This window comes from Molothrus ater, chromosome 4, assembly GCF_012460135.2.
Source record: "Molothrus ater isolate BHLD 08-10-18 breed brown headed cowbird chromosome 4, BPBGC_Mater_1.1, whole genome shotgun sequence".
NCBI classification, from domain to species: domain Eukaryota; kingdom Metazoa; phylum Chordata; class Aves; order Passeriformes; family Icteridae; genus Molothrus; species Molothrus ater.
The window spans coordinates 47,044,822-47,062,873 of record NC_050481.2 but is presented as its reverse complement, the minus strand read 5'-3'; the positions used below and the strand labels follow the sequence as shown (position 1 = coordinate 47,062,873).

The 18,052-nt window shown below is 38.7% G+C and overlaps 1 protein-coding gene across 1 annotated transcript in view; it reads left to right on the top strand.

Annotated features, from left to right (window-relative positions):
• ATP10D (ATPase phospholipid transporting 10D (putative)) overlaps nt 1-17,280 on the top strand; it is a 30,939-nt gene extending 13,659 nt beyond the window's left edge. Inside the window, exons 9-22 of the mRNA XM_036381514.1 lie at nt 559-794; nt 1,452-1,645; nt 3,632-4,242; nt 4,389-4,495; nt 5,382-5,508; nt 6,678-6,862; nt 8,039-8,348; nt 8,921-8,997; nt 9,531-9,656; nt 10,046-10,246; nt 12,831-12,911; nt 13,166-13,270; nt 14,576-14,763; nt 16,629-17,280. Coding sequence (XP_036237407.1) covers nt 559-794; nt 1,452-1,645; nt 3,632-4,242; nt 4,389-4,495; nt 5,382-5,508; nt 6,678-6,862; nt 8,039-8,348; nt 8,921-8,997; nt 9,531-9,656; nt 10,046-10,246; nt 12,831-12,911; nt 13,166-13,270; nt 14,576-14,763; nt 16,629-17,136 — 3,056 coding nt within the window. The 3' untranslated portion in view covers nt 17,137-17,280. The remainder of the gene's footprint in view (nt 1-558; nt 795-1,451; nt 1,646-3,631; nt 4,243-4,388; nt 4,496-5,381; nt 5,509-6,677; nt 6,863-8,038; nt 8,349-8,920; nt 8,998-9,530; nt 9,657-10,045; nt 10,247-12,830; nt 12,912-13,165; nt 13,271-14,575; nt 14,764-16,628) is intronic.
• Nucleotides 17,281-18,052: the final 772 nt, after the last annotated feature.

Genomic DNA, 18,052 nt, shown 5'->3' with positions numbered 1-18,052 from the left:
CTCATCAGAAGTCTGGTCCTGTTTTTCTGGCATAAAGCAGAATTGTTGCTATTATTCTTTATGAAATTCTTTGTTTTATTTCTTCAGAACCTCCAGTAAAGTCCTATTCAGTGCTTTCTCAGGCATTCCATTCTAATTTGTCCCATCATCTCTGACAAGGTTTTGTTGATACCTAGCCTGAGTTCATCTTGCCACAATATGGAGCCATTGGGTCTTCTGATAGCCACAGTGTTCACGGAAAACAAACTATTTCCTTCCTACCTGTATGCAATTTCCATTCACTTTAACATGCATTTGACTCCCATCAATGTGCCCTTCTGGAGGTTGTATGACTCCAGTTTATTTGAACTCCATTTATGTAGAATTCAGATAATTTTTGTTCTGTCTTCTGGATTCAATCCAGTAGAATGCTGCTCAAACAGGAAGACAGTGTGGTGGCTTGTTACAGGTTTAATTTTTCATAAATGGTGGATTATTCTTAACTATATAAGTAATTCCTTACTTTGGACTATGTTTCTTTTTGCTCATGGAACAATAATTTTGTTTCCCTTTCCTTAGCAAAGAGGTTGGAATCCTATCAAGAGATTGATTCAGAGGATGAGGATTCAGCTGATTGTCAATGTGGCTCTTCAGCCCCTACATCAAAATGTCAGGGGCACAACTGCAGAGCTGTGTGTGAACCTTTGAAGAGAAGGTCTTTGAACCAGTTATCTGGTAGTTACTCTGCATTCAAAAGGCAAGATGAAGGAGGTGATATTGCCAACTCAGGACACATGGCTTTCAGCAGTCCCATAGTAAGTAGAAGCTGTTTGGTGTATTGCTAAATTTCTGAATTAACTCATGAAGGTATCTCTTTTTACTCCCATTTGATCAGATTGGTTGTCATTTAAGAAATCCCTTCTCTCTTCCACCAAAATTTGGGGTGTCATGATGGCTTGGTTGCATGCTATTTACAACTGACATTGCAGACACATGTCGGTTCATGAAGGTCTATACTTTGACTCTTGCTGCTCTGCATCCATGATCAATTCAAATGAAATTACTGACTTAATAACAGTTTGTTCTTTTATTTTAAGAGGTTTCTAGCATTTTCCTTTGTTTTTAATAGGAAATATCAATATGGTCAATACTAATTTGAGGTTATGTGAGGAGAAACCTTCAGGTGCAGAAGCAGAGTTATCTGAATACCATTCACCATAGTTAATCTCTGTTGAAGTGTCTAAAGCTATGAGCTAAGCCTTTAGTGTTTACCTCTTTGGGCAGGAAGTTTGCCATTTTCAATGGACTAGCACAAGGCAGTGAAGATGCCAATATTTCTCTGTTCCCTGGTATTACAACTCAGCACAGGAGGGAAGTTGTATGAACTTCTACACTTCGATTGTCTGTAGCTGATTTAACCTCCAGAGGCTAAGTTTATAATCTGATGGAAACTTTTGTTCATTTCATAATAGGAAACAGATGTTGTACCAGACACACAGCTGCTGGAGAAGTTCAGTCAAATTTCTTTTCATTCCTATCAACAATCAGAAGAAGCTAGCAGCGAGTTATCTTTGGAGACAATGTATATCACTGATTTCTTTATTGCTCTGGCAATCTGTAATACTGTTGTAGTCTCAGGCCCCAGTCAGACACGTCAGAAGGTAAGGTCATGCTTTTGGTTATTTGACCATATTTGCAAGTAGCTGATCTCCTTTTGGTTCAGTTACAAAAAGAAAAATACAATTAACTGACATTTTAAAAATTATCCTTTTCACCTCTGCATTTTTGTCCTATTAGAAAGAAGGTAATTACTGTAAAACCATGGAGTGCAATGAGTTAATGAATAAAATAATACTGATAAATTGGCTTCAATCTTTTTGTTTCTGTGACCATTTGTAACTTTTACAAGACAAATTTGGAGATTAAATTGTAGCTGTAATTTTTTCCATATTCTATTACGGGTTTCTTTAAATATGGATATAATTTCCTGTAATAATACATTAACAGTCAGGTTACCTTCACAAGTAGGTTATTGTTGGCTGAAAAATAAGAATATTCCCTGAAGATTCACAGAATATTGAAACTAAGAATGCTCTTACCTCATGGGATACTGTTCCCTGACTATTCAAATAGACATTCAGCAAAAGTATGGAAGATGAAGTTTTATATGTATATTAGTCTGAAGAAAAATTGCTTTGCAGAATGGCATAAAGTTGTTTCACCATGAATTAACAGTGCATTTTCTAGTCTGCCCTGGTTTAGTAGTTTGGAGTGACCACTTGTTTTTTTTTCAGTGCACACAACCTAACTTTTACTAAAAGATAGTACTTTTTTTCAAATCTTTTGGGTTTTTTCAGTGTGGGATTTTCATAACTCTTTTTTTTTTGCCAGTTTTGACTGTGTTGCAGGATAATTCCCAAGTTCAGCTTTGATTTCTTTCCCTCATTACCTGGTGATTTACATTTGTCAACTTTGTTTTTGGAAAAAAAAAATTAGTGACATGTGCAGAACTAGATTTTCATGTCTGTCTAGGTAGTAAACCTACAGCCATAGCTGGAGACATTCACAAAACATATCCTGTGGGATATAAATACCCCCTATTTATAAATAAGCTTTATGTTGTATTGTGCTTCCAAGCATTCCCAGAAAGTGTCCAGTAGGCAGCCTAGAGATCCATGTGCAGAGGATGAGTTCATAGTCAATAGTTACCTAATCTTAAATGGGATGGAGAATCTCACAGGTGAGAATCTTGGTTTTTTGAGAGTAATATGTCTGAATAACTTGCCAGCAGGGTAGAAGTTCTCCAGGTCACTAATAGGTAGATTGGGAGGAGCAATGTGGAAGGAGGTTTCTGAGTTCATGATTAGGGAATGACAGGAGATAACTCAAGGCAACGGGAGGTTTCAGTGTTGCCATAGGAAGAGGCAATGAGAGGACATTCCTAGTCTCTGTTTCCATGATGTTGAATGGAGACACATTGCAGCTTGCTGGAACTGTGGAGGACTGAGCCATAGTTTGTCCCTACCTTTTGCTTTTCAGTGGCAAAAGAGAACATGCTTCCTGGTAACTCATTCTTATGTCCTTACCAGCAGTGAGAAAGGAATGTCAGCCTTGTATGCCTGATTTTTGTAAGCTGATAGCTCTCTAGCTGTTCTGAGTAACAGGAAGGCAATTATTTTATAACACTGATCACAGGGGAACTGTCTTTTAATTCAAAACACTAAAAACTGTTGATAAACATAAGCTGTATGTTTAGCAGTTCTTGTAGCTAGTTAGTGTGAGGGGGTTGGTTTATTCTTCACAAGTATGTCGCTGATTCAGAACAAGGGTTGAAGTGTTTAGTTCAATTTGCCACAACTTCAAAAAGTTACAATGTCATACTTACTGTGTTCATTACTGAAAGTTCTGAAGAGAAGTATTTCAAGGAGTCATGAATTAAACTTGAAACACATCCAATTTTCAGACCTGAAGTACTTTCACAGCTTATAGAGGCTGTTTACAGTAATAATACAAGCATTCAAACCCATAGTAAATTTTAAAATACTACTTTCATTATAAAACATACCTACTTGCTAAGGTGTCCTTCCTTAATATAATAAAAAAGGAAGAATTTAACATAAATACTTTCTCTAACTATTCTGTTCCAGATGAGACTCTCTTCGCTGAGTAGGTTGCCTATTAAATCTCTTGAGGAAATCAGGCAAATGTTCCAGAGGTTTTCAGTCTGGAGACTAAGTTCTTCTCCACTTCCAAGTGTAAAGGAGTCATCATCCGAAAGCCCCAATACTTTTGTGAGAAAACTGTCTATTTTTAGAATGAAACTAGCTTCACCTACTTTGGATGGAGATGCTCAAAGGATTTCTGAACCTCACGCTATTGACAGCCCAGAAAATTCTCAAGTGCCTGGAGAACTCCATCTAGAGAACGTAGCTGCTGGTGATGAACCCAACCATACTGTGTCATCTATTGAATTATCTCCCATACCAAAGCTATGTTACGAAGCTGAGAGTCCAGATGAAGCTGCCTTGGTTCATGCTGCTAGGGCTTATAAATGTGTTTTACAGTCTAGGACTCCAGATCAAGTAACTGTGGACTTTGCAGGTCTGGGGCCTTTAACGTTTCAGCTTTTGCATATCCTGCCTTTTGATTCACTGCGGAAAAGGATGTCAGTGGTGGTTCGGCATCCAGTCTCCAACCAAGTGGTGGTGTACACAAAAGGTGCAGACTCAGTCATGATGGATTTGTTGAGAACTGCATCTGAAGGTATCTACAGAACTTGTAATTCACTCCTTAATGATAAGTTTTAACAATTTGCTACTTAAAGAATGTATTTAGACCTTCAAAATTTTCTGCTAAATTGAACCTAAACATGCATGTTTAATTTGCTTTCTCTTCTCTTTGTGTAATAGTACATACAAATAATTCTGAAATTGAAGAGAAGATTAAAGAGAGAACTCAGCAGCATTTGGATGATTATGCCAGAAGAGGACTGCGCACTCTGTGTATTGCTAAGAAGGTATTTCTTTTAATACATATTTTGAAGAATGTTGGCAGTCTGTGACCAGCCTCAGTGGTACCACCAATGGAGCAAACATCATGTCTTCTAAACAGATTCTTCTCTTGCCACATTTTGTTTATCCTGATGTACTTTTAGGAGGAATTTGTAAGAAAACCCAGATCAATTCCTGGCATCTGTTGGATTGCCGTTTTTGTCAGTTCAGGATGCCAAGCATTTTAGCATCTTAATTTTAAAACAGGGATTGTTGAACAGCCGCATTTTTCTTCGGGAGTCATAAGCAGGTCTCCTTGTGTGAATCTTACCCTAGGTGGAATTCCTGACACAGAAAAGAGATTAAGTTACACCTGTTTTATTTGGTTTCACAAACAGTTTGCAGTGTTACAAGCTGTGGATGCACGACTGAAGTGATGTTTTGAGATTCCATTTTAAATTCAAAGCTGCTCAGAAAAAAATTCCATAGGAATTGAAACAGGCTAGAAGCCTCTTGACAAAGCTTTATGCAGTGAAAGCACAGGCTGTGTAGCTGTGCAGCCAGCAAGCTGTACCCAGCTGTGCAGTGGTTCTGTGCCAGTGTCAGCACTGCAGGTGAGCAGCAGTGGGGACAGTGCACTGTGCCCATTGCCCTGCCTGCCTTCTATCTAAATGGAAATCTGTCAGGCAGCCCAGGAACCTGCAGAGTGCCAATGAGTAAGTAGCCTGGAAGAGTAATCTAACACTCTTAACATTGTACTAAATCTATGGACATTCTGGAGCATGTAAGCAATGCGCTGCCAGTGGCTGCACTTGTAGGTTTGGATGTGGACAGCAGAAGAACCATAACACTTTTGATGCACTGTTCAAAACCCAGTATAGATACATGCCTATGTTTTCCCTCCTTGTGTAGGTGATGAGTGATGCAGAATATGCAGAGTGGTTAAATCATCGTTTTTTAGCAGAAACCAGCATTGACAATAGGGAGGACCTGCTGCTTGAATCTGCCATGAGGCTTGAGACCAAACTAACTCTACTTGGTAGGTCGAAAATATTGTAACTCCCAGGAAAATGCCTGTGATGTTCATAATTGGAATTTGTTTGCAGAGAGCTGTGTTAATCTCAATCTGTGTAACACATTGAGCTTTCACATACAGCTTTCTACAGACTTAGAATTTATCATCACTCCTGAGTTTTCATAAATCTCACTGGTAAGTTTGTACTAGTTGTAAAGCACACTGAGAATAGATGGTGCTTTCCTGTTTTTTGTAAAAATCTACTGTTGTGGGGTTTTTTTTTTGTTTCTTTTATTGTTAATATTGTGTATTTTTCTATCTTCACTAGATTTTTTTTTTAAATGTAATTGTAACAAACACATGAAATGATAGTAACAAGTCACAGGCCTGCCTGTGCAAATACTCAGAGATACCCCACTTCTGAGCATATTTCCTATCAGTGTTGCATTCATGGCACAGCAGATGTGCTTGTGCTGTGTTCTCCTTTAATAACATAGAGAGAAGTCAGGCATGCTTCTGTCAGAACCACTCCTCTGAAGGTCATTCAGCTGTGCAGAAATGAAACAAAAATGTTTGCTGTAGGTGTGTGGAAGGTAAACTGCAGGCAGTCTGGGATAATCATTTTAGAGAACTGCCCAGCAAATAACATTTGGAAAACAAAGTGCAAAGATCTGAGTGTGGTGGTAAAGGCAGCTCATGCTAGAAGCTGAGAGAGACAGATCCTATTGTGTAGAGTGTGCTCCTTCTCTCAGTTTGTGTCATATCTGCTTAGTGCAAATGCAATAAACCTTGATACTGAAGGAATTCTGGGATCACTGGCTTCAGTTTCTGGAGAGAAGCTAGAACAGTGCTGCAAACTGATTATTTTTTAAGGATATACAGGTATCCTTTGCCACTAAAGCCAACAGAGAGAAGTCAAGCTGCGTTGGAGACCTGCTGTCTTGCAGGTTCGTGTCTCTGGTGTGACAATAAGCAATATGGGTTGGCCCTAACATTAAATGGAAGTGAAAATAAGGAGGTTAAACAACTTCATACTGCAAGGTGCTTGCTTTCAGGAAATTCCAAGCACGTCATGGTAGCATGTCTGTTTTGGGATGTGGGTACAAAGAGAGAACCAGCTCATCCTGTCACTCTTGAAGCATTTTGGTTCTGGAAATACAGCAGCACTAATCTTTCTGCTTGTCTGACTTAAGGTGCCACTGGCATTGAAGATCGCCTGCAGGAGGGTGTTCCAGACACAATCCAGGCATTACGGAAAGCTGGAATAAAAATATGGATGTTGACAGGTGACAAGAGAGAGACAGCTGTCAACATTGCCTATGCTTGTAAACTGCTGGAACCAGAGGACAGAATCTTCACTCTTAAATCACAGACTAGGGTGAGTAGAAAAGTAGATTTTCTTCTCTGCTGAAAAATTCAATAGGGCTAGTCCACAGGACAATACAAAAAAGCAAATGTTGTTTGCTTGGGAAATCAAAGAACATTTGCTTTTCTGTATTGTTAATATTTTACCCTTGTGGGTAAAATATGAAATCCTTTTCTATGTATGTAGAAAGTCTGTTTGAAAATCTGTTTCTTTATATGCAGTCCCTACATTATGATTAATTATTTTAATTGAATAAACTTCCTAATTTCTCTCAGTGGTAAGCTAAGGAGTTGACGTGGCCTAGGGTTTAGAGGATTGTTCTAAGACCTTTAATTTTTCTTTTTTCCTCTGCTTATATGTATCTTAAGAAATACAATTCATATATGCCATAAAAGATAGTGTGGCAAGAATTAACTGTGGGGAAAATAAAGTGAAAAAAGAAAGGATTTTTAGTCCAGTTGTGTTTGAGGAAAGCTTGGAGTTTGATTTGTGCCAACATTTTCCTTTTATTCTGCTGGGAAATTAGTGTCTTACTTGACGGTGAGAGCTAAGTTCCTTTTGCAGAAGTGCTCTTCCTCCCTCTAACTAGGCTCAGGAATAAAAACCAGGATTTGATACTGTTGCATTTCAAACTAAAATGATGAGAAAATTTAAGAAGATGTATTTTTTTCTGTGTTGCATGTGTTTTATATATATTGATACCACAAACTTTTTGAGCCTCTCATATTGATTCTGATAAAGTAAAACATTCCACAAGGCCAGTTCCTCAGTAATTCATGGCAGCTCACCTGTAAGGTGATATGAAGAGCACTTTTGGCTTTGCATGCCAGACAAAAGAAACACAGAGAGCAAAAGTTTTATCAAAGCTGTATTTATATTACAGAATCCTTAATGGTTGCTTTTCCTGCTAATTTGTGAAGGTTTTCTGGCTTGCATAGGTTTTTCTCTGTTCTCTTAGTGCAATACCCAAGCAAATCTGCTCAAGCAAAGTTTATCACACTTTCATTAACAGCAGTCTACATCCTTTGTGATTTTAGAGGGCTATTCAGCCTCTTGTCTGAGCTTTTCAAGATAAATACTATACAAGGACAGCATTTGATGTTTTCCCCATATGTATTTTATGAATTGAAAAGGGAGGCAGAGTACAAACAGAATTTCATAAGATGCCTTTCTCTTGTCTTTTATTAGGATGCCTGTGCCTTGGTAATGAGCAAAATTTTAGAAGATATCCAGAAGAATGCTTCTGTCAAAAAAAAACACAGTGAAAAACTTGGAAATGTCTCTGCAAGTCCCTCCACCCAAGCTCAAGGGTACAATTCAGGCCTGGTTATTGATGGAAGGACTTTAGAACATGTCCTTCATGATAGCCTACAGAATATTTTCTTGGAACTCACAGAAAAATGTCGGGCTGTAGTCTGTTGCCAAGCCACACCACTGCAGAAGAGTGTCCTGGTCAAACTGGTGCGAAATAAGCTAAAGGCAATGACATTAGCTGTAGGTGAGGCTTGTGGTTATCATCCTTTCTCTGAAAAGAAGTAGAAGCCAGTTTCTTCTCTTGTATATTTTGTTAATGTCTGTCACAAAATTTATTTTATGAGCGAGATAATCCTTTGAATTGTAGTTGTCTCTGACACGAGATGATGCCTGTCTTCTGAAGTAGCAAATTCAGTCTATCAACTTAGGTCAGTATAAAGCAGTAAGAACAGCATGAGTCATTGTTATGAACCATGCAAAGCAGCAAGTGAGAGCTATTTTTTTCCATCATAACCACCCAAAATTAGGAGGTGGAGGGGAGATGACTGGCTGTGATTTAAAGCACCCATATTTTGTGGTGCATCATGCCAGCTAAATTCTGACAAAAGGAACATCTATTATCTATTTGGAGAACACAGCTCAGTTCGGTTGTGTGTTCCACTTACTAATCCTGTTTTCCTTAGTGTTTTTCAGTGTTGGCCATAAAAATGTATTTCTCTGAACTCTCTGGTGTTTGGTATTTGTCTTTTCCTGCCACCTCCATAGCAATGTGATAGCCAGCAAAGCTAGTTTTGATTTTTCCTCTTTCCTCTGTAGGTGATGGTGCCAATGATGTCAGTATGATCCAGGTGGCTGACACTGGTGTGGGAATATCTGGCCAGGAAGGCATGCAGGTAGTGTATCCAAAGACAGCTGCAAATGATGTCAGGTTCCATTTTAAATCAGTTCAGAATGTACTCTGGAGACCCAATAGCTCCACAGTCTGTTCCCTTACATGGGCAAAACTTTGCAGCCTGAGCCTCCCACCCAGTCCTCAGCATTCCACCAGGAGCAATCAGAAGCTGAATGCTGCAGGTCAAGCTTCAAACAATAGTTTGCTGCCTGTCAGCAAGCTCCATATTTCTCATGTCCTGCAGGGAAATGAGCAGCCTAAGTATCAGTGTCAGTGATTTCTATGCAGTGATTTATTGTGTGGTAAGAATGATGACAGCCATATTCCCGCCTGTGCTGGACTGAGCTCTGTGTGTTAGTTGCAAAGTCTTGTATGGAAGGGGATATCTGAGGGAGGATAACCTGGCAAGCACTATGTATAAAAAATTGTAAAATAAAAATTTCCAGCAGTTGGTAAGTTGCTTGGTTGTCAGTATCTGAAGCTTCTTTTTAACAATTTGGTTATAGCATATCCTTTTCTTCTTGTGTGTCGCAGGCTGTGATGGCAAGTGACTTTGCAATCTCTCAGTTTAGACACCTCAGGAAGCTGCTGCTTGTCCATGGTCACTGGTGTTATACCAGACTTACCAACATGGTGCTTTACTTCTTCTACAAGAATGTGGTATGTAGCTGTCCCATTCTAGGAGAATTTTACATATTTTTGAGCACTGTTAGGTTTAGTGAGGCTTTATTTTCTTTTTTCTCTTCCTATTGTGAATGGTTTCAAAAAGCATGTGTCAAACAGTCCAGTTTCCCATTTGCCTGCAGAGGCCAGAGGCTCTTATTTCTTGGACTAAATTTCCCACTCAAAGCCATTGTTAGATTTCATTAAACAGTGGGTGAGGGGCACTACTAATATGGTGGCAGCACAACTGTTTCAGCAATTCATGTCTGATTTTGAAATGTTTCCACAGATTACTATAACCAGACCTAAGACCTACCAGTTTTTCTCTTGTTTTTAAAGCATTTGTCAATGGCTAAAATTTCATCATGTCATCTTTGGCTTTTCAGACCTACGTTAATCTCCTGTTTTGGTACCAGTTTTTCTGCGGGTTTTCAGGCACATCAATGACTGACTACTGGATCTTGATTCTTTTCAATCTCCTTTTTACATCGATGCCACCCATCATTTATGGTGTCTTGGACAAAGATGTATCTGCAGAGATACTCATGGAACTCCCACAGCTTTACACAATGAGCCAGAAACCTGTGGTAGGTTACAGAGTTCTTGGCCTGAAGCAAATTGAAATGGTCAGCGTTTGAGCCATTTCTGTCTTTCTTTTATGTTTCATCTCAGATAAACATTGTTTTAAATTATTTTCTCTGTTAGGAAATATCAAGGCCTATGCAGTATGTGCACAAATAAAAACATGGTTTTCAAAAGATTTTTTAGGCTCTTTTCAGTAATAGACCCAATTTTATCAGACATTTGGATGATAAAAGAAATTAAGGACTTCAGGTAAAGGGATTACCAGCATGTTTATTTCATTCATTGTGTCAGCTGTCAACATGCTTCCTCAAACTGGGAGTTGTTTGAGCAAGATAAGGGCACTCTGTATACTCTATTTTTTTTCTTTGTCATATAAAGGTCTCAACTGACAAAGAACCATAGCAGATTAATTTCAAATAATCCTCAAAGAACTTCTGCCAGTCAGGGTCCTTTTCACCCTACAGGTATGTTGTGAAATTTGCCTTCCCATGTGAAAACACTTTACATCATACTGGTCTGTCAGTAATTTCAGTCCAAACTTTTAGCACAGAAAACCAGAGGGAGTGGGGCCGTAGTTTATAAATCAAAATTATATAATTCAGTGGGGTTTTTCCTGATTTCTGCTTTGCTTAGCATGAAATCTAGCATAATTTTAAATTTATATTTCTAAATATTTAATAATTAAAATAATGTCTTTATTAGAACAATTGAAGGCAGAGACATACTGAGCCTAAGACAAAATAGGTACTAAGAGTCCAGAAGGAGGAAACATTGACTATATGAGTCACCTAAAACTCAATATTTTCTTTATGATCAGATCCTACAATATCATTAGAAGGCATTTCTTTACCAAGAGGATGGTCATACACTGGAGCAGGCTCTTAGAGGTGTGGTCAATACCCCAAGTCTGTCAGTGTTAAGGAGGCATTTCCACAATGCCCTTAATAACATGCTTGAACTTTTGGTCAGCCCTGAAGTGGTCAGGCAGATAATCCCTTCCAACTGAAATATTTTATTCTGTTCTATTCTACTCTATTCTAACAAATACTACTAAAAAAAGGAGCTACAATGTGTTGTGTACTAGTGTCGTCTCATTTATTATAACCTAGTTTAGGTCTGGTCTATAAGGCAAAGATTATACACTGAATGGACAAATTGTTTGCTTGTTTGTGGACTTCTACTTTTGTTTTTATATACACTTAAATATTTTATGTTTCTTGGTTTACAGTACTTTTGAAAAACAAAGTATTCTTTTGGTACCAATCCAAACCTGTGTAGATTGGCTTGAGCAGGTCTGTGCTTTGTCAGTCAATTTTGTTTAAGTAAATGTTGCAAGGCCTCATTATTTGTTTTGATCTTCAGGATATATACAATGCAGTGATCTGAGCTGAGATGTAGGTTTTGAAGCAACATGATCAGAATTACTGCATTGCATAATATATTTTCTTCTTTTCCTTTTTTATTCCCTTATCTTCTGTTAGTTTTTTTGTCTTTTGTCCATCCCATCATTCCTTGCTCTGTGGTTGGAGTTATTATCATTTCCTTTCATGCATGGAAGCACATGGAAATAATTGCTTGGACTTAAATACAGTATAGAAAAAAGAGAAATGCTTTAAAAGATGCAATAAGATGCAACATCACAATATTGCACCATGACATCATGAGTGTAGATCTTTGTATAAACCATAAAAAATAATGGCACAGTAAATGGGATTCATCTTCAGTGGGGTAAAGCACTTTCCTGAAAGGCAAATAAGTTTTCCACATCACCTTCAGACAGTGGTTCAGTTCTTAAAAAAGGGCTGAAAGGCTCTTTGGAAAAACCCATCTCTCCAATAATCATAGAGGACATCCTGGATGATTGGGCTTCTCACCTATGTGTCTCACTTCAGTGCCTGAAGGAATGGGACATAGCTGAGCCTGAGCATAGGCAACTATGATTTCCTAGATGGTTGATCTGTCATAGCAGTCTGCTGCTGCTGAGGGAAAAAGTCTTATTCCCTTCTTTTATTCTTCCTGTTCCCTCTTCATCCATATAGTTAAACTTTTCCTAGTGCCAGCGTAGTTATCCCATCAGGTCCTCCCAGGAGCTGATTTAACTCACTAAAAAATCAATGTGTTATTCCAGCAGAAAAGTGAGTTGGTTTCTCACATCTGATGAGTCAAATTAGCTCACAGAGGAGTCCCATCCACACAGGGGAGTCAAAGAGCACACATAACAAAAAGGGGTGGAGATAGAAGAAGGTGGGACTTGGTACTCAGTGATGGTAAGCTGCAGGGTACTTCCCTGTCCATCAGCCCCTTCCCCTCCTTGGGACTCAGCTACAGCTCTGGTACATCCATTCTGATAGGCACAGCTGCAGGATCAGAGTTCCCAGAGCTGGCTGCTGATTTAAATACTAACAGTTAGCTATATTAGTGTGGAGGGAGATCTTTGTTGTACTAACACAAAAGATGCCTTTTTCACTTGGAAACTAACTGGAATTACTTCTGTAGATAATCTTTCCCCTGATCGAAATTAATGCTAGTTAAGGATGCAGCAATTTATTCAATTTGTTACAATGCCATTATGTTTTTCTCTTACAGGCTTACTTGCCTTCAGCTTTCTGGATAACCTTGCTGGATGCTTTTTACCAAAGTCTCGTTTGCTTTTTTGTGCCTTACTTTGTAAGTGCTGTCTACAGAGTATATTTATACATTTTGACTTACTTAAAACCTAAGCAAATTAAAGAATGGAATGAAGTATTTGATTTTACTTCCTTAGTATATTCCATAGTATATGAATGTATACTAAGATCATCATTGGAACAGAACTGAACTGTGTATGTACAAATATGTATGGTATTGAAGTTATTCATGCCACTTCATGTTAGGACTGTATATAAAGAATATTTGACACTGACCACTGTCTTCCTTTGCAGACTTACTGTGGCTCAGACATAGACATTTTTTCTTTTGGAAACCCCATAAACACAGCAGCACTCTTCATTATGCTGTTTCACCTTCTCATTGAGTGCAAGTCTGTGGTGAGTACATTGTTTCCCAAAGAGTGTATTCCTTACAGAGTATGTGCATACAGCTTTCAGTAAAATTAAAGGGAAGAGAGGTCTTCAAATACAAAACAGAATAGGTATAAAAGGATCAAACCCTAAATATTGTATTTATGTGATCATGTGAGCTCTCCTAACATATCTGTCATTGGAACCAATAGAAATACGACTAAAATTAACAAAACTGGGCCTCAGAATTATTTTTTAATAGTGAAATGATCCTGCTTTCTTTTCAAGTAGGGTGGTTTGGGGGATATTGGATCAGTTTTGCAAATGGTCAAAAATCCACCAGTGATCTGCTGAAACTTCTTTGGTTTGCAAAGTTTGCATCTCAAAGACAACAGTCTAAATTGCTGATTTTGAATGCTTGGAATTGATTTTCTCTGTGGCAAGGATAAACAGCTCAGAGGTGTATTTTGATGCCAGAACTGGAAAACCGATATGCTAAGACACATTATTTCAGTTTTCAAGTCTGCACAAGCTAAAGCATCTGCCTTAGCTTGGATAAATCTAGAGTACTTACAAGGGTAATACTTGGGGGTTTGGCTTAACTTTAAAGAAAATACAGTAATGGGTACGGTAGAAGGACACTTATTAATGAATTTTGGTTTTTCTTTGACTTTTTAGAAGTATTTTTAGGATTGTTTTGTAGTGGATGAAATTTCAAGTTGTGATTGTCTTTTCACTGTTCTTTTGGGACATTTGACATTTAAAATGTCTTTATTGAGACATATATATATATAGCATGAGCGTATTCACACTCTGATTAGAGAACTTAAATGTGTTTTGTTTGGCATTTTTTAATGTTGGCAGGCTGTAAGAACAGTGACAATGTTGTTTTCTTAGTAGCTGCTATAGCCATTTAGGTGTAAAATTACAGAAAAACTCCAGTGTAGAAAGGTAACCAATGTCTCAAGCAAGATATATAAAGGTGGTGTCATGTGAAGATCTCACCTCCATTTGCTTGAGAAAGCTTTCTGTGCTGCCAGTGAATGAGGTAGTAATCTGAGGCAAATGTCTTTCACAAAAGAATGAAAAGCTATGAATTTATGAGAATTTAAAAAAATAAATGTCTGGAACACCTGTATACTGTAGAAAGAAGGCTCCATTCTTTCTGGATTGTTTTGTATGAAATTAGGAATATTATCTGAACAGATGTATCCTCTGTTACTTTCAACAGCTGCCCTTGGAGGAAAAGTGTGTATGTTCATGTAAATACAGATGTAATAGTCTTTCTGTTTTACAGCTTAAATCTTATTTCTTTCCTTGCTGGAATTGCAGACATGGATACATACAGCAGTTATAGTTGGCAGCATCCTGTTTTACTTTGTGTTCACTCTGGCTGTTGGAGCAACCTACAAAACCCACAACCCACAATCAGACTTTTACTGGATCATGGAAAAGCACATGACAGACCCAGTATTTTACTTAGTTTGCCTCCTGACTACTTGCATTGCTCTGCTACCCAGGTGAGTTTCTGTTATATAATTATAGATTACTGCTGTTACCAGAATTAGTTTTCTGTGAGTCAGTGATGTTATGAAACTCTGGCTAGGTCTTTCCTCCCTAGCATCCCACAATAAAAATGAAGATTTCATTAATTTATTAAACCAAGCTATGGTTTATTTATATACAAATCAGTTAAATTAGTGACCAGAGTTGGACATGTACTATATATAGACAAAGAAATACTGTGCTTAGTCCGTGTTACTTTGTGAAATGATTTTCTGTTTGAAATTTATGTCATGAATATGTACAAGAGTGTTTAGAGTGAAGAATGCATGTACAGGCTTCTTTGTCGGGTGGAAACATGCTGACTAGATTCACAAGGGGTCTTGATATTTTTTTTGTCTCACTGAAGTTCAAGTTTAATAATTAATTCACCCTGGAAGGGCAGTTGTATTGGGTGGAGGTGGAAGATTCCAGCATGGTGAGCAGGGAGACACCTGAATGAGCCAACAGAGCAAACCAAACCACATGAAAACCTGTGAAAGAGACTTCATCAAACCTTCCCTTTAGCTTTCTTTAGTAGCCACAGCTATCTTCATTTCACTGCCTGAGTGTGAACTCAAGTCTGTAGCCTACAGTGAAGTGCCTCCAGTGCTAATTACTCATTCTTCTGTGTTGTGTGTCTTTCTTGCCCTTATATCATTTCAGAAAGAATGAGACTTGAAATTGAATTGCACAGACAGATACTGAGAAGAGTTGAGGAGAATAAGTGCTGTTTCCTGCTCACCTGATGTAATTTAGTATCATTAGACACAATCTAAGCACAGTTTCTGGATCAAGTGCTGAAGTACGGGCTGTATAAGTTATCAGTCCTGCCAGCAGCAAAGCTGGCAGAGCCATGCCTATAGATGCCTGCAATGGCCACCAAGTATTAAGTCCTGTTTGAACATGTCTGATCTGTCTCAAGCATGTCATCAAGAGTTTTACTGCACTCACTGGGGATTATGACTGATCTGATCTGACTGATGACTTTGGTTCACACTTCAGCAGAATGACAAACCATGAGGTGCAAGAAACACGTGGTTTTCTGTCCCTGCTCTCAGCTTGGTTCAGGTGGTGACAGTAGAGCCTTTTCTTTCACACACAGTAAATCTCCTCTACATGACAAATTATTAGATAAAGGCTGTTCTGAGACCTTTTGGTAGGGCTGTAGAGAGCCAAGGTAGGATAAAGGTTTCAGCTTGGTCGCTGCTTCCAGTGTGTGGCTGTTGAATTTTGAAGATGACAGTGGTTTTCATGGTGAACTAAACACAAACTATTTAGAAATTCCTTAAGTCATAAGTACTCTCCCTGTGTGAACAGGGAATCAGAAGATTTATAGCTGTTGTGGCTAATTTCAGCTTTTCTACTGCAGTGATTTGAAGCAGAAGTACCTATTATGGGACTACTGCTGTCACATGCATGTTTTTTTCCAATGTTTATTTCTGATATGATCCTTTGTATGGTGCTGAAAAGCTTCCACTCAGGGGCATTGTGAAGCCAGGGGGTCCTTGGCAGCTTCTGGCATGAGGGACTGAGACTGGGGCTTTCACTGGAGATTTAAATAAGTTCTCTTACAGAAGGACAGACATTGGATGCCCTGTTGCCTGAAAATCCACTGCAAAAATCTTTGATTAAAACTGACCTAAATTGCCAGTTAAGTCAGTTCTAATATCACAGAATTATAGAATGGCCTGGGTTGGAAGAGACCTTAAAGATCATCTAGTTTTAGTCCAAGAACTAGGCATCAGGGTTATTTGAATGGTGTTTGGTTTCCTTTAGTCACTGGAAACAGTTTTGGGGTTTCTTTTAAAACAGCTTGTTTGTAACTGTGTTTATTTTGTAGGTATTTGATAAGAGTTCTCCAAGGAACACTGTTTCCATCTCCGGTGTTGAGAGCCAAGTACCTTGTCAGACTGTCCCCCAAGGAGCAGAGGAAAGAAATTAGGAGATGGAAAGATGAGTGCAATGTGAATTATAGGGTGGAGCCCCAGCCTACTTCTGTGCCGTCCAGCTCAGCTGCAGGTGCTGTATCAGAGGAAGAAAGAACTGACAGTGTTTTGCCAGCATCTAAAACACCTTTTCAGACCTGTTCAAGAGATAGGTTATTAAGGAACACCTCCTTCTTACCAGATATTCAGGATGAGTCTGGGAGTACAAGTGGCTTGAGGAGACTGAATTTACCAAAGGGAACTAATACATTTACATTTGGTGGCAATAGATCATGTGCCGAAGTGTCTGTGTGTGCTTCTGAAACGGGCAGCAGTGCTGAATCTCCAGCACACAGAGCAGTTTTGAGTTCTGTTTTGTGTGAAGAAGATGCTTTACTATATTTTACAAAGTTGGAATGCTAGCTGGTTAAACACAGGAGTAGTAACTGCTGATTTCTGCCATGCTGTGGTTTTGTTTTCTTCAGCCAAGGTAGATTACGAACACATTTCCTTAAAACCTTGTTTGTGAGACTTTGCTGTAATTTATTAAGATATTCACAGTCTAAATGTCTGGATTATTTTTTATATTTCTTCACACACTAGACTTTGCATAATGGTAATTTCTTGTATGCAACATTGCATAACACCTCGTGATGTTATGGACAGGACATTGCATGAATGTGGATTTGCAGAATCCAGTTGAGGTAAGTCAGCCTCCTCCCTTACAGTGTGCCCTAGAACCCTAGCATGCCCTGGGATTCACCACTTGCTGAAGAATGAAGTAAGCTATAGGGCTGGCATGTGGTGTTACTGGTTGGCTTGTTTCAAGACTTTTTATTACATGCTGTAGTGTGTGTAGACAGTAATTTATATAACCACTGTGGTCCAGTTTGTTCACCAGGCTCTTGCATGGGCCATCTCCCTGCTGGACAAATACCATTTTAACCATAAGAGAGAAGCCCAAATGAGACACGTGTAACATGTCTCCCTCACTGCCTTCTTCACATAAAGAGCAAACCCTAAGTGCAGCCTTTTGTTTTCCATGTCAGGTCATCCTCCAGGTGTATCACTCCATTTTGACTCCATGTGCCATTTCATGTTGTCTGCCACCAAAATGGACTTCTTTCCTATCTCACCCAATTCAGATGTTGGCTGGCTGTCTTTTCTCTAAACTACCTCATGCCTGTACTGCAAAATTGTTGGCCAGCAGCAGTGAGGAGCTCCAGTCTGTCTTCAGGTCTTCCCTTACAAATAGCAGCTTTTAGCTGGTAACATCACTCTTCTTCACTCTCAAGTGTTTTAAAATTTCTCCAAGCTTTTATAATAATCAGCTTAAGTG